General features: G+C 53.5%; 1 protein-coding gene across 2 annotated transcripts; it reads right to left on the reverse strand.

Moving 5' to 3' along the window:
* Positions 1-10,741: 10,741 nt before the first annotated feature.
* Positions 10,742-16,347, reverse strand: RCHY1 (ring finger and CHY zinc finger domain containing 1). Of its 2 annotated transcripts, none has more exons than XM_082315131.1 (9): positions 16,219-16,347; positions 15,888-16,007; positions 15,615-15,730; positions 15,420-15,498; positions 14,848-14,903; positions 14,684-14,742; positions 13,681-13,707; positions 13,277-13,397; positions 10,742-12,308 (listed from the first exon to the last, which is right to left on the reverse strand). In XM_082315131.1, exons 1-9 carry the CDS (start codon positions 16,268-16,270, stop codon positions 12,180-12,182), a joined length of 759 nt encoding a protein of 252 aa, XP_082171257.1. In that variant the 5' UTR covers positions 16,271-16,347; the 3' UTR covers positions 10,742-12,179. The 2 variants fall into 2 exon arrangements, with proteins under 2 accessions (XP_082171257.1, XP_082171258.1); XM_082315132.1 differs by lacking the exon at positions 16,219-16,347 and adding an exon at positions 16,082-16,176 and having other exon boundaries at positions 14,848-14,892.
* Between the last annotated feature and the right edge of the window lie 238 nt (positions 16,348-16,585).

Here is a 16,585-nt window from a genome sequence, read left to right on the forward strand (position 1 = left end):
CTGAGCTGTTCCTTACCCTCTTTTAGTTCAAATGGGGTAGAAATGGAGAATAACGCAGTGAACGGTTGCTGCACCTTCAAACCACAGCCAGCCTGGCAAACCGGTGGGGTTGGGAGCATATAGGGGGTGAGATTTATGGTAGGACTGCTCTGTATCCCACTCGCCCTCTTCCCTGGGCAGCATCCTGCCAGTCGCTAGTGATTCCCACCGGGCTCCGGAGAGACGGGATGCGTTTAGGGAGGCGGGGGAAAAGAGGGGAATGCGATGCCAGGGTAGGAAGCACCATTGGCAGTGCAGGCTCTGAGGATGCTCGGGATGAGCAAAACTCCCTTTTGCCTTTTTGGCAGCCAAGAAGCAGCGAATTAGGCCACCGCGGCTAAGAAAAACCATGAAATAAGTAAACAAAACCCCCACCCTTTTGCTTTTGAAATACGTTAGACGGTGCGGTGCCGCACTCGCCCTCCCCAAAACCACGCAGAAAAGGCTCTCCCTGGGCACTACCAGCAAGAAGTCGCCCACTGGGGATTCTATCCACTTTAAAACCCCTCTTGAGTGGGGTTCAATATTGCCCAGCAACAGCAAAGAGCAGGCGTTAAAAAAAAAAAACACCCCAAACTATTAAAAAAATCACTCAATTTGCTCAACCCCTGCTGCTAAAATAAGCGAGGGAATAAAGGGAGAGGAAAAGGCATCGCCTTCACTTAAAAAAAATATAATCCCCAGGGGATTAAATTCCTTTTTCATGAAGGAGAAAAGAAATCAGGTGTCATCTCCTGCAGGACACTGAGTTTCTAGCAGGAAGGCTTGGCCAAGAAATGAAACCAGACCTCATCAGCGTGGGCTAAGTTCACGTGCAAATTCACACTTCATCTCTGCATCAGTGGCGAAAACCAGAGATGCTGTCTTGTCCCCAGCTCCGCAAGGCTGGCACGTGGGGTCCGCTTTCCTGCTCAACCCTACGCTCGGATGCTTAAAATGAATAAATCTCTTGCCTACTATGTGAGGAAGAGGCCGTACATATTTTTGGGGATACCCCGGGGTGAAAAGAGATTCCTCGCTTCCCGCAAGAGCCGGGGACCAGAAACCATCCCCAGCGCCTTTTCTTTGCTCCCCGGCATGGCGTAAGCCGCAAGGCAAAGCCTCTGCCCTAAAGCACTCACCTAACAGGTAAGGTAAAAGAACCGACATGGCTCAAGCCTCCCAGCCCATCACCCGAGCCTCAGGCCTGCGGAAGGCCAGGCGCACCCCACTGAAGCAGAGACCCTCATCGGGGTGCCCTCTCCCCTGCAGCCGGCCGGGAGCCTTTCTGAAGACATTTACACCGCACCTGAGCTTCAGCCTTGTTTTCCCCCCTGGTGAAAAAGGGCTTCTTGCAAAATTGCTTGTATTTTTGAATGGCGCTCACTGCTGTGGGTAGAGAGGAAGGCGGGAGGACGTTACCCGCCGACTCCGAGCAGCAAATCGTAAATGAATAAATATTTGTTCCCGTAGTTTGGAAACAGAGCCAAAAACAGCAGGCTGGGATATGTGCTGCGGTACCGCCCCTGCGACTCAGAGCATCCTCCTTAAAATGAAGCTAAGCGAAGCTGAGCCAGGCTCCCAGCTCGGGGCCAAAACCAGCTGGGGAAGGGCTTGCCAGGCTGGGTACCGCAGGATGCGTCCCAGAAAGCTCCAAAGCATCGCTGGCTGAAACCCGGCGTCGCCTCGGATAAAAGCTACCGGGGCAGAGGCGTGAGGGAGATGCAGAGATGCCCCGACTGCCCACACGAGGATGGTGCAAGTCAGCTCTCTGCACCGCCGCAGGGATGTTAAATACGTCGCTTTGCAAAGACTAAAGAGCTGGGAGTTATTTCAGATAGCTCCATGTAAAGTCCAGAGCTCTCCCCAAGACATGCCGGCCGCTCCGCTGAACCCAGCCAGCCCCATCACAGCCTGCCCGCCCAGAGACCTGCAGCCAAATTCAGCTGCCTGCTGGATTTGGGGACTTCATGGTAGAATCAGAGCATCACAGAATGCTTTGCGATGGAAGGGGCCTTTCCAGGCCATCCAGTGCAACCCCCTGCAATGGGCAGGGACATCTTCAACCAGATCAGGTTGCTCAGAGCCCCGTCCAGCCTGGCCTTGAACGTTTCCAAGGATGGGGCATCTACCACCTCTCTGGGCAACCTGGGCCAGTGTTTCACCACCCTCATCATGAAATTTTTTTTCCTTGTGCTTAGTCTAAATCTACCCTCCTTTAGTTTAAAACCATCACCCCTTGTCCTGTTGCAGCAGACCTTGCTACAAAGACCATCCCCATCTTTCTTGTAGGCCCCATTTAAGTGTTGAAAGGCCGCAATAAGGTCTCCCCGCAGCCTTCTCTTCTCCAGGCTGAACAACCCCAGCTCGCTCAGCTTGTCCTCATAGCAGAGGTGCTCCAGCCTTCTCATCATTTCGGTGGCCTCCGCTGGCCCCGCTCCAACAACTCCATGTCCTTCCCATGCTGAGGACCCCCGAGCTGGATGCAGCTGGCCACGCTGCGACGGATGCAGCCCAGGAGACGCTTGGCTTTCTGGGCTGCAAGAGCACATTGCCGGCCCATGGCCAGCTTTTCATCCCCCAGCACCCCCAAGTCCTTCTCCTCAGGGCTGCTCTCCATCCCTTCATCCCCCAGCCTGTACTGATACCGGGGATTGCCCTAACCCAGGTGCAGGACCTTGCACTTGGCCTTGTTGAACCTCATGAGGTTCACCCAGGCCCACCTCTCCAGCCTGCCCAGGTCCCTCTGGATGGCATCCCGTCCCTCTGGCGTGTCACCTGCACCGCTCAGCCTGGTGTCATCTGCAAACTTGCTGAGAGTGCACTCGATCCCACTATGTCATCGATGAAGATATTGAACAGCACTGGCCCCAGAACGGACCCCTGAGGGACACCACTCGTCACCTTTCTCCATCTGGACATCGAGCCATTGACCACTACCCTCTGGATGCGACCATCCAGCCAGTTTGCTATCCACCGAACAGTCCGCCCATCAAATCCATATCCTTCTAATTTAAAGAAAAGGATATTGTGGGGGACCGTGCCAAAGGCCTTACAGAAGTCCAGATAGACTTCAGTCCAGATAGGGTACCGGGAGAGCGGGTCTGCTGGAGGAAGGATGCTGTGCAGGCAGCTCTGATACGGGGCCGAGGGAGCCGGTGCTGAGACCACACCGAGGGCTTTCCTGGGTGACCACGCCACGGATACACCAGCCTTTATATTTCATTTATTCATAACGCATCCGCCCTGCGACACGGATAATGCGGTTGTGTCTACAGCACCGTGTGCCAGCAAGGGCCGAGGCGTAAGACAGCCTAAAAAGTAACAGATGCGCTTGCCAAGTGGCAAAAGCGCTTTATTATGGAGGGTGATGCCCTCAAAGGGAGGACGCCTGTGTTCAAGGCGACGGCTGTGAACACCCCGCTCATCTTCCCACCTCCGACCCGCCAGCTTACCCAGGGATTTCTGTCCTCCCACAGTACTACAGCAGGGAAGAAGGGGAAAAAAAAACCTGCCAGGAAATGCCATAAAAATCAAGGCTTTCTTTTTTTCTTCTCGTTTTTTTAAAAAAAAAAAAGATGAGGAAAACTCTCTGCCACAGGCTTGTTTTATTTACAAAAATAGCAACCCCCCATTTTTCCCCAAAGGCTTCCCCCCTCCCCCCCTTTGGCTCAATTTCATCTCAGAGCTATTTTATTTATACAGAAAAAAATAGTTCACATAGCTCCGTGCAGAACATCCCATTCCGGCGGCCTTTCAGGCAGCAGCAGAGCCTGGCAGCAGCCCTGCGGATGACGTGATCCCTCTCCAGGTCTCCTGCCTGGTCCTCACCGGAGAGCCGGCAGCCTGCTTTTATCACCATATCCAGGCTCCGTCTGGCCTCACTAATTGTGCTTTTGTTTCGCTTTTTTGTCAATATGCTAATATCTCATCAACGTGTTTCCAAGTGTCATCTTCTCAGACTCTTGGTGGAATTAATGGACTAAGTATTAATGACTTATTAGCAGAGACAGCTCTTGGTTGCAGCCTCCAGGAGCAATAACGCTCGTTAGATAAAGTAATTAACCCCCAGGTGAGAGCAGGGCACACAGCAGCTCAGACCAGAGCTGAAGGCATCACCTTGTCCTTGCACCGCACATTCCTACAGCTCCAGCCTCCACCAAGTGACTTCCCACCAAAAACCCACCGGCAAGCTTGCAACGCAAGGACCAAACGTCACTGAATTTGCTTCCGTAGCCCGTTTAGCGCACGCCGCTGGGTTGCTGTCGTCTTCGGATGCCGCTCCTGTTCAAAGGTCATTTCTCAAGTACCAGGCAGCTCAGAACAACCCTCTCCTTCAGCTCTCGTGGCTCACAACTACCTCCCATAAAACCACATGGCCTTCAGCCCATTCAACTCATCTTCCTGGATGCTATAGAAAGATTTGTGCATTTTTATTTTTAGCTCTTTTTTTTTTTTTTTTTCCCTACCCCTCTGGATTGGTTGAGCAGAGATGATGCTTCAGTTCCCAAGGTTTAAACAGAGAAAAAAATATGTTCCAACCCCAGAAAAAAATAAGTAAACATCTTGTCAGCAAAACACCTTCGCCCTCTCCCTCTATACCTCGTGCTAGAGGATTTGAAGCTCAAACCGGAGCACCAGCGAGAGCCTGGGAGGGCTCTCCCATCCCATCAGGGTCCCAGCAGCCGGCCTGGACCTACCTCCCCCGTGGACCTCTAAGGTGAAGGGAAAGCCCAAACTGGACTGGACAGGGTCCTCACCCCAGGAAAAGCTTGCAGCAACCCATCATTTTCAGCCTCTTGAGGTGGAGGTGAAGTCGGCTCAGTGTTATCAGCCAAGAGCAGCCTCAGATGCCCAACACAAGCTAAGACCCAGCTGAGGCGGTCTTCTCCTCCCCATTGCCCCAGCATGCCCAGGGCAGGGCGAAGGGCTGAGCTTTGGCAAGCAAACACCAGCTCTGCCTGGGTCAAGGGACACAACCAAGAGCCATCGGCCTCTGGTGGGACTTCACCCTTGGGTCAGCAACCTCCCAAAGGCGTGCTGGAGCCCACCCACCATCCCGCCACCTCTCCCAAAGGCCACCGCCGCTCGCCAGCAGCTACGAAGAGCCAGGAGCTCCAGCTCTTTTTTGCCAACAAAACTACTTGCCAGCACAACCAGAAAAATAAGTGTTGAAGGCCTAACCATTTCTCACAAGTCTTCAGCTCATGCATTATTTTGCAACTATTTCACAGGTTTAGAGAGGGTTTTTTTCCCGCAGAGCACCCAGACTTCTTCCACCCACCCTATCGCATCTGCTCAGCCGGGCAGCAGCTACGTTACAGGGACCTGGACTTGCAACTCCATCAGCCCTGATGGACTCCTGTCCTCAAAAGCTGTAGGAGATGAGCGAGAGGAGGCAAGTGGGGGGGCCAGCACCCCAAGGTCCCTCTGAGGCTCCGCTCCAGCCTCCGCCGCCCAGACAGGAGCCAGCTCCTTGCAAAAGATACAGGAATCGATTCAGGCGTCAGAGAGCAACTATTCCACCGCAGTGTAAAGTAACATGTCCCATGTGCAAACTCCCCCCCAACTCCAACTGGGACCATCGAGGAGAAAAAGCAAGGAAATCACCCTGTTTTCAACACGGAGGTCCCGGCACACCCTTGGGCTGAGCCAGCCCTGCTTGGAGCTGGAGAGACAGATGCTCTGCTAGCCCTCCGAGTTATAAATAGCACGACATGACGAGCCGTTCCCTAATTGCGTTCCTTCCAGTTGGAAAGGAAAAAAAGATGGTTTCTCTGCAGCCAGGCAGGGGCAAGACATCAGCCTCGGCCCCAGGGCTCTTCTGCTGCCGGACAGAGGTTTTTAGGTGTGCACAAGCAAGGGGGAGCCTGCACGGCTTCAGGGAAGGGTCTTCTCCCACCCAAGAGGCGGGGGCCAGCGGCAGAGCGCTCCCTGCCTTTCCCCGAGCCCTCCCAGGGACGCAGATCGAAAACACCCGCTGCTGCTTCAGTGGAGCTTAGGGCTGAGTTTCACAGCCACTGCCACCAGCTGAGCATTCGCCAGCTCTGGGGGACCACCCCAGCACCCCTCCAGCTCCAGCCTTGCACCCACACGCCCATCCCCGGGCACGCAGCCAGCTTGAGAGGAGCTCCTGGGAGGGGAAGGCTGTACAGCAGGTTTAATATGCAATACCCCTACTTCACCCCCAAATGATGTTATTGGACCCAAAGGCAGCAGACCACACTTACCTGCTTTCTGCCAGCGAGCCAAGAACCACACTAGAGTCATGAAACCCATCCTTCCAGCCCAAAATTGGGGATCCCCTTTCCCCACTGCTCCTGAGCCATCGCCCTGCACCTTCCGGCGGGGATGGAGGGCTCAGCCGAGCCCCCCGGTTCTGCATCGCTCTGCTCCTTGCCTTAACAAGTCCCTCTCCCGAGTTTTGCATACTTCGGCAGGCCCTGGCTTTATTAATAGCTCCGCTGACCTTGTTTGTGCCTGCGGCCCTTGCGCCTGCTGGAACACCACATTTTTCCCACAAGGCAGCGATAATCCTATCTGCTCCTGCTTTTGCTCTGCACCGGCGAGCGAGGCTTGATTTCGGGTGGCAGGCAGTGTGGAAGCTTGCTGCCGTGCCCTGCAGCGTTAAGGACAGCTTTGCAACAGCTCCCTTAGCCAGTGGGCAAGCACTGGCCAAGCCACCACGCTGCCTTCATCCCAGGACCATCACGTCGCTCTGATCCAAGCATCCCTTGCACTCCTGGCTGCTTGGGCACATCCAAACTCAGGCAGCACGCGGTAGGACGGAGATGGGTGGCACCGTACCCGCCCCGGGGAAGCACCCAAGGTCAATATCGTGTCTCTCCCCTTGCTGCCAGCCCCCAGCAAGGATGGAAAGCAGCACCAGCTCACCCTTAAAGCCAACACGGGTCTGACCGCCCCACAACCTGCCCTGCGTCTCCCGCGCAGAGGCTGAGCAGACCCTGCTGCACCATTGAAGCAGAGGGGTCAGGATGCAGGGGACCAACCTCCCCAGATGCGCCAGTCCCCAGGAAGACGGGTCTGAACCCCAGGGATGTGGGAATGAAGCCCACTTCACATAACATGCTGCTGTACAGGACTCTCCACCCCAAAAGGAGACCATATCCAGCATCTCCACAGGGCAGTACGGCACCTTCCATCCCACATAGCAGCTCCTTGCCTGTCTTTCTCTGCTACATTTATCTTTATCACCTCAGAAAGCCATTGGTTTTTCTGCTGCGCAATGCAATTTATTTCCCTGGCAGAGGGAATCAAGGGCTTGGTGCCAAGCTAAATGCAGGATCCAGCGGTTCAGCTGGTGGCATCAGGTTCCCCAGACGCCCCCCTCACTTTGCAGAGGCAAATACCAAAAGCAGGAAAGCAAAAGGTCAAAATCAGCTGGATCCTACCCCCAAGATCATTTTCCTTCTCAACCCAATGCAAAAGTCCCGCTGGGGAGGGAGCTGCTCTTCCAAAGCTCAGCTCAACCAAGGGTTTTCTTTCAGCCTCCTCTTGTGGTTGGAACCCAAACAGGAATATTTCCAGCTGGGATAAAATTAGCTTATCATTTAGCATCAAATCTGCTTGGTTGTGGACTTGACCAGCGCGGTTTTACAATTAGCAACACAGTCAAAGGCTACTTCGCTATTGAGTTTTCTGAAGTTGGCTTCCCAGCTGCACCACGATATTATTTATCAGCTAAATGAACTGACGGTACTTTTGCAGGAAAAAAAAAAACAAACCCCGACACACACAAAAACCCATACCACAAACAGGAAACAATTTGCTGGTAATGAGCAGAGCGCTCTGGAAATGATAGCTGCAAGATGCGCAGAAATTCAGCCTTGACCTTGGCAAGCCACAAGCCTGTGCTGTCCCCCTGTGCTCCCCAGCAGCGATACCCACCGTCCCTATATTCTTCACCCCTAACTGATCCGCTCCTCCGTTACTTGGCCCCACTTGCTATTCCAGGGCTGCTGCTGAGGTCGTGGCCTAGCGTATCTCTTTAAATATATATTTCATCGAGTTAATGAACGAGCTGCTGCATCTGTTTCTCCCTAGCAGCTGCTCGCAGGGAGAATTTGCCTGCTCTGTTGTTTTTTTTTTTTTAAATTAAGGCTGGATTGCTGCTTCTAGCTGCCCCCAGCAGCATCTGCTGGCTGAAGAGGTCCGTGTCACGCGTGGCCCGCCATCACCGGCAGCGCTCAGGCTTTCGTGGCCACAGTGCTCCGCTCGGAGGGAGAAGGCCTGCCAGAAAGAACCATGAGGTCTCTTGGACCCGGTAGGATAAGTGGCTGAGTCCCCATCCCTGGAGGTATTTAAAAGCCGGGGAGATGTGGTGCTGCAGGACATGGTTTAGCGGTGGGCTTGGCAGTGCTGGGTTATCGATTGGACTTGATGATCTGAAAGGCGTTTTCCAACCTAAACGGTTCTGTGATACCAGCAGCCTTGCCCAAAGGCTGACCAGCACCGGCCTTGGGGTGGGTAAGCCCAGCCCTTCCCAAGGAGATGGTGTGGATCTCGCAGTCTCCATTTCTCCACCCGCCAGCGCAAATCCTTAGACACACGTAAAAGGCAAGTTACTGCCCGTGTCCTCCACCTCCAGCAGCTCTTTAGATGTGCTCAGCATCTCCCCACCTTCTGAAGGCAACAGCTACCAGGTGCCAATGAAGCCAGGCTTGAGCCTCATCCACGCAGGGAGCACGGATAGTACCTACGACAACCCTGCGTCATGCAAGACTTGCTTGCGAGGAGCCCAAAAGAGTGTTTTTTCGCCTGCTTGCAGAGCAGCAGAAGGTGGGGGCTCCCCTGCCATCAACCCAGAGCACTCGTCACCTAGCCGGGGACACTGCCACACTCATCTGCAGAGACAGCCTGTCCCGGTTTCGGAGCCCACGAGGACTCGACAGAGCTCCCCAACCTTCTTCTGAGCATCCATTCACCAGCGGCTTTTTTAATAGAAGGAGGAATTTCTTGTTTGTTCCTTTTCCTAGCTATGCCGTATGCCCTCAGCACATCTCCGTGCCACCTCTGCTTCTCCAGCCACCACCCAAATCCCATCCCCTGCCACCAGCGCTGCCTATGGAAACGGTGGCAAACCCAGCATTTGCCAGCACTGGGCTTCTCAGGTGTCAACTAAGAGTGTGGTCAAGGGAATTTTTCCCCCCCCCCTCCTCTTTGGGAGAAGGACTATAACCGCTTTAATAATACAGAAAAAACAACATTCCTCAGGTTCAGCTCAAAAACGTCATTTCACGTCACATTTCTATCCCATCTACAGTTCATTTAACACTGCCCATCCTTTTAAAGCCAGAGGGAAGTCACTTCTCCAGCAGTAACACTCTGAAAACATCTAAGTGGTTTCACCTGAACCTTTTTTGTCCTGCTTCTGGGCAGCCAAAACGACCATGCCAAGCCGCTGGCAGCCACCGCGGGGCTGGCGCTGCTTGGGCAGCAGGGGCCAGGTGCCCCCGGCCAGGCGCCCCCGGCCAGGCCCTGCAGCCCCGGGCAGCAGCAGCAGCAGCAGCCCCTGAGCAAGACCCGGCGCAGCAGCAGCGGCGATGATGATGACGGTGGTGGTGGGATGAGCTCTGCTGGCAGCAGGCACCCAAATTCCCCTGCGCACCCAGGGCTGCTGCTTCCTCCCCGTTAAAAAAAAGGCTCTGCGCGGCCCCGTTGCCTGAGCTGGGCATCTCCCTACAAGAGCATGAAGCTTTGAGGTGGCAACTCCTCCAGGCTGCTATGAGCCCCGCTGGCCCTCAGGGCTTACCTGGGAGCAGGTCTCCGTCCAGGGAGGACAGCGTAGCCACCAGGTGACGGCACGCATTTGGAGGGTGCTCCAAAGCAGCAGGGAGTCTTGGTGGCGGCTTCGACGGAGGCACCAAAAGCATCATCCACAAGCAAGAGGAGAGTCCTTCTCACCATCTACAGGAGCCTAAAGTCAAGCAGAGAGGTCGGCACCGTGGGAACACCTGACAGCAGGGACTCGCAGTCCCATAGCCAAACTAGCCCCATATCCCCTCAGAGAGACGCTCCCCGGGGCGTCCAACCCCAAACCCCACTCGTGCGAGCGCGGGGGGGACAGCGAGGAGCCAAGCCGCGCTCCTCCTGCACTGTGATCCCCCCTGCTCCCCTCATTTTAACAGCAGCCCCAAGGGGGGAACCACCCCTCCGTGCCCGTACCCCCCCAACACCTCCAAAAAGCCCCTTTCCCTAGAAGCACCCCCAAAGCAGGGAGACGCTCCAGCACCAGCAAGGGAACGCAGCGTTACCTGCTCCCTCCCGAAATGCCCCGCTCCCCCTCGGCGCAGCCCCGTGGCTATTTATGGCCTCTGGCCCCGCTGACGCAGCCCACCTGGCCCCACACCTGGGTCCCCAAATTGCCACGGAGGGTGGAAAGAGCCAGGCTCCACCCCAAGCCCTCAACCCAAAACCCTACGCAGTCGGGAAGGGGCGGGATGGCGGGGACGGATTTGGGATGGGAGAGCGGAAACCCGGGCTGGCAGGTGAAGAAATTACGTTTTGGCAGCCGCCCCGCTCCCAGCGATGACGCCAGCCGCGCTGGTGGCCTCCCCTCCAGAAATCAGCACAGTTAACTTGCCGCTCGCCCGTAAAACATCAAAAAAAAAAAAAAAAATCTTATTTTAAACTCAGCCGGGAATTTCTAGAACGTACATGCGTAAAAGGAGGGTACAACACACACGGTGTAATTTAACAGTTATTTTACATTTATTTATAGCAGTGAGAAAAGTGCTTCAGAAAAAAAAGATACTCGAGTAAAGGCAAGCTACAGCAACGCTACCATCCGAGTCGTAGTATTCCACACGGAAAAGGACACTCAGATTAAGAGGAAAAGCTGTTGTTCTGACAGTAGAACAAGTTAAAAAGTTCTATGGTGAAGAGCAACTGGGCTTTTTTTTTTTTTTTTAAATATATTTTATTTCATTATTGAACACTACTTGCACGTGCTGAAATTCTCAGGAACTAACAACTTTCTGTAATATTTAGACTGCAAAACTCCTCGGGCAGGGTATTACGTGAACAAGGGTGGGAAAGTTTATTGGTTTTTTTATTGTTTTTTTTAAAAGCATTCCTCCATCCTCCATTCTCTCCCCCAAAATGACATCAGATACCATTAAAAAAAACCCCAAAATGACAGAAATTTGGTCCCTGCACTACTCAAGTGCCTCCATAAACTGCTGTTACTTCAGCGAACACCGCGGGCTCAGCCCGACGTCAATCCTGACAAGACAACAGTATGTGCTTCGCTTCGCGTACGTAGCCATCAAGCTACACGCGCGTCTAAATCCCTGCGACACGAGGCCTTTGTACGTGAACAACGCAAAATAAGGGAGAAATGGGCGTAAAGGCGACCGCGGCTGGCGAAGGAAGAGACAGCAGGTCAGATGGGGGTCCCGGGGAGAAGGGCGGCCTCGCGGCTTGCGTTTTAGGCCAAACTCACACCGACGCGGGCGGGCCGGCCTTGTTTCGGAGCGAGCTCTGTACGCGCGGCTGTCAACAAATCAAGGCAAGGGATGCAACTTCTGCAAGCTCGCCCGCTCCATCCACTTGCGCCGATGGCTCCGAAGCCCAAGAACAAACGCGTCATTCAAAAGGAACAAAAGGTACTCGCGTAAAACTTTGCGGATGTCAGCTTTATGTAAAAAGGCCGCTCTCAAAGCTCCCAATTTTCCTCAACAGCTGCAAGCGGAATAGCTATACCTCCACCTCCTGTTACGCTCACAACCTTCAGCTGCTCCAAAACATCTTCTGCTGCGTCAGCTGCTGATCGTTTCTCATTTTGCATCTCATTCGTTATTCCTTTAAGCTTCTCTGGCACAGTAAATAGCTCTTTTAAAGGGTGCCATTCTCTCTAGAAACTAACCTTCATCGGGCATCGCACCGCTCGACGGGGAATTTCCCGAAGGACCTGACTGCCCTGTGCCCCAGGTACTAGGGAGGGGTCACAATTAGCAAAACTCCTTTGCCCCAGCATTAATTAAATCTCATAACCATTTCACTGGTGCCATGACAACTTTGAATAAATTTTTACTGACAAGTTTTTTGGGTTTTTTTTTGTTGTTGTTTTTTTTTTAAATAGATAAGTCTCTTCCATGGCAGAGGCTTCCTCGTCCAGCCGAAGGCAGCGCGCACCTTGGTCACTGCTCCTCCAGAGGCAGCCGGCATCTTCCATCTTGGGCAGTATTGTACGATTCACAGTTTTTGCACTTCATGCCTAGGAGATGGAATTGCACTGTAGACCGGGCATTGCAGTCATTGCAGAGGATCTACACACGCAGAAAAGAGAGAGAGAGAGGCTTTAGCATCAGCAGGACGCTCAACAATATACTACAACCCTGCTTCTAGCAACCATGGAAGCGGTTTGGCATCGGGGGCAAAGCAGAAAATATCTTCCTCTTAAAGACAGCAGGGCTGATTTAAGTTTTCCATTTGTAACTGCTCAGATCACACGGTATGGTCACTAAGGATTTGATTTTAGTACGGCGAGGTGACTCCTTGCGTAAGTCAGGGACAGACGTGCTTTAGCTTCTTCTCTTGTGTAGGAAACCAGCAGAGAAACCCTCAAGTGAAAACGAGAGCAGATTAACAGCAGCTAGCAACACTAGCCAGTCTGCCGTGCGCAACAGGCAAGGGAGCATTCTTCTCAAAATGGGCAGTAAAGAGATTTTTTCCAAATATCCTGACTCCAAGAGTTGGTAGCATGGGCTGTCTAAACCATAACAGATGCAACACTAAAACATTAATGACCAGCGCCGTTTAATTCAGCGTTACCTGCAAACAGCAGCCAGTTTCACAGTTGTGAGCTGACACAAAGAAACCGAACGACAACAGCAGAAGTCTCTGCGTGCTAGCCTTGCCCAGATCAATAGCTGAATAATTCTGCAGAAAACCCACCACGTTTCATCTGGAACGTGAAGCTCCAAGCTGTTAAAAAACACGTTCCCGCTTTTCGCTCTGACAGCACCTAACACTACTGGAGAACGTAAGATGCTTCCCAAGACCAAGCCGTTTCTCTGCTGTGAGATACTACAACACTAAGAGGTTGTGCTTTTGGGGTTGGTTTGCTTTTTTTTTTTTTTTTTGGAGTAAGCCTGCCCACGACATTTCTTCCTCATTCCCCAGCCGTCAGGCTGACTTCTGATCCAGGACAAGTTCCTAGTGCCCCCTACTGCCAGTGACGCAAAGGCACGGATCTGCCAAGAACGGAGACGTCGGTGCAAGTCTCATCTCTTACCTCCACCATCATGTTCTGATACTCCGTGGGCATAGGAGTCTGCGCTACTTCGTCATCCAGCTGACGCCAGTACCTTGTCATGTCTAAAGCCGAGTGCATGCACAAAGGACACCGGTAACCTCTGGCAGAAGGAAAAAAAAAAAACCAAAACAAAGTCTAAATCAGAAGATGGAGCGGGGCCATGAAACAAGTCCACCCAAAAGGACAAGTTTCATATCATCCCAGTCAAAGAAAAACACCACAAATCAAGAAGTTCTTGCAAACGGAATTGGATATGAAAAGCCCTTTATCCCTTCAGGAGTTGGCTTTAAGTTATTTGGTACAGGACTGGCATCGTGATCTTTGCCTCTTGAAGTAATCCGTTTGGACTACAACAATATTAAGAGATGTTAAAAAATACTTACTCCTTTAGCATGTCCTCGTAACATGTTCTGAAAAGAAAACACAAAGAGAAGTTCAGCAAGAAGGCGGCGATTACTGACTGGTAACACATTCGGACTGAACAAAGGGAAAAAGCACACAGCTAACCCCAAACCAGAAGTTAAAAAATATCCTGGGTCCAAGTGAGAAGAAAGCTTCTCAGCAAAATCACCGGGTACTGAAGAGGCAAAAATCCAGAGACAAAGCACATCCAATTCCATTCTCAGGTCTTCGAACCTAACACGAGGGAACAGCGTCAACACTACGACAAGGATTGTGCGGGTCAAGTTTGCTGAAAAAATGGGGTGTGATGCGTCACAAGGTAAGTTTAAGATGTAGAGGAGTGGAAGGAAGATGCAGTCTGGAGAGACCTACGTCAAACACAGAGGCCACTCGCTTAGCGCACAGAGACAATGGAAAAACAAGAGAGCCAGCGGAGTAGCAAAAAGCTGCGTCTGTAACGCAAGACAGAAACAGAAAGGGAAAATGGGAGGGAAACATGTGGTAATTATTCCTCCAAAGGCACCCAACGCTATATATCTCATCAATTCAAAATCCCGACAGAGCTGGCAGTTTTTGTAGCGCAACAGAGCACTCCGCTGTCTCGAGGGGGCTGTCTTACGGACAGAATCTGAAACTTAATTGATAAGCTGCCACCGGCCTCTTAAAACGATTGTGCAACTGCCTTCTGCACCAAGGAGGGACTTTTCTACAGCATTTTTGAAATTTAAGTAGTAACAGAGGGAAATTCGGCATGGGAAAATTTAGAATGAACAGTACACAGGTTCCTCCGCCAAAATTTACTGCGGAAGGAAGACCACCTTTCTAAAGAAAGTATTTCCTGATGAAACAGAGATTGTCCCCTACCCTCTGGGTCCCGTAGAAACCAGCTGTGAGTAGCTGACACAGACTAACAGGGCCTGTAGCATCGCTGAAATGCCACACACAAGGCAACAGCTATTCCCCTGTCTCAAGTATCTGCTTTACCTGTGAAGAAGGTGACCACACGGCAGAACATGAGCTCCAACACGGGATGTGTGAATATCCTGTTTCGAGGCAAGTATCAGACAAAAAAGACAAGAAAATTAATTCAAGCACGGTCAAAAAATACAGCCACACACAAATCCAAGAGATGAAAAGAAGCAGCTCACCTCCAGACATATCGGACAGTCCTGCCTGGAGACGTTTTCAATACACTTTGCAAAGACAAAAAAAAAAAAAAAAAAAAAAAGTTATTCTACTCCATGGATATGTTCGTTTTTCTGAATTCTAAAATTCCTTTAGAATGGTAAGAGAGGTATGAAACATTACTGTTTGCATTTAGGTTTGAAGTTCTGAGAATTAACAGGTGGCTTAGCATATTAAAAAACAAACAGCTTGAAAGTATACGTAAGAAAAGGGCTCCCAGAACTCCCGCAGCGGCAAGCAGCCTAGCTTTTCCTATACTGCAGCAGGCACAGGAGCTCAAACTTACACACTGTCAGATCCGCAATCGACAGCTCCTTTTAACAGAAGAGAAAGAGACCAAGGTGTTTATTTCCTATAGCTTCAACCGCTAGCGAAGCCAGCCCAGAAGCACTCTGTGTTGCCGTTAGGTGCACTTAAAGAAAGAGAACCTGCCGCTCCCCCTGCCCGTATGGCCTTGGATGGAGCAGCGGCACTAGCAGCTTTCGTCTTCACGGTGGTTTATTTTAAGATATGGAGTTAACCGGTGTATCCTTACCTTGTGCTTTCCTCGGAGGCTCAAACTTAGGCATAAATTGCATTTTGAACAGTGGAAAAAATCCTCCTTTGGACCAATCCTGAGGAAAAAAGCGTCAGGGGGAGGCGGGTTCCCTCCTTTCCGTGCCGCCCCGCTCCTCTCCCCGCCCCAGCGGGGCCGGGGCCGGTCCGAGGGGCCCGCCCGCCCCTCACGCACCTGCAGATGCCGCACTCGGCGCAGTGGTACTGCTTCTTGTCGCGGTCGAAGAGGTGGCAAATACCGCAGTAGTACTCGCCGAAGAGGCTCTGGCAGCCCTCGCAGCGCTGCTGGGCCTGCCGCCACACCGGGGAGAGGAACCGGGGAGACGGCCGTTAGGTGCGCGGTCGGCCCCCACACACAACATGGCGGCGGCGACCCCCCCAAAATGGCGGCGACCCCCCCAAAATGGCGGCGCCCCTCGGTTCCCCAGCACCACCAAACCGGACCCACCTTCTGCAGGAGGCGGCAGCGGGTGCACTGCACCTCGGCCACACGGAAGCGGTCCAGCCGGTGTCCCTCGGCGCCGTCGTGGCACAGCCGGCAGGCGTAGAGCTTCCCGCAGCACGGCGCCTGCGAACGGCACGGCACACCTCAGCGCCCGCCCCCGCCGCCCGCCAGCCCCCCTGTCCCCGCCGCCGCCTCACCCGCAGCAGGCAGCCGCGCCGGTAGTGCTCGCAGCCCTCCGCCTCCCCGCCCGCCGCCATGGCCGCCCTCGCCTCGCCCGGCCCCGCCGCTTCCGCTTCCGCCCCGCCGCCGTCCCCGGCGCCGCCGGGCCGCTTACCGGAGGGCCGGGCCCCGCCGAGCAGCGGGGTGGAACCGCAGAGCAATGGCATCGTTTAGGTAGGAAAAGGCCTTCGGGATCCTGGAGCCCAACCGGTACCGCGGCACTGCCCCGCCCCGCAGCACCCCAGCGCCCGGCCTGGGAACACGGCCGCGGCCCCGGGCAGCCCGGGCCAGCGCCGGCGGCCCCGGCCGGCACGGAATTCTTCCCGAGAGCCGACCTAAACCTGCCCTGGCGAGGAGGGCTCCCCTCAGCCTCCCCTGCTCCAGGCTGAGCCCCCGCAGCTCCCCCAGCTTTGTGCTCCAGCCCCTGCCCCAGCCTCGCTGCCCGGCTCTGGCCACGCTCCAGCCCCTCCATGGCCGCCTTG

Source organism: Platalea leucorodia, assembly GCF_965183815.1.
Source record: "Platalea leucorodia genome assembly, chromosome: 6".
Lineage (NCBI taxonomy): Eukaryota > Metazoa > Chordata > Aves > Pelecaniformes > Threskiornithidae > Platalea > Platalea leucorodia.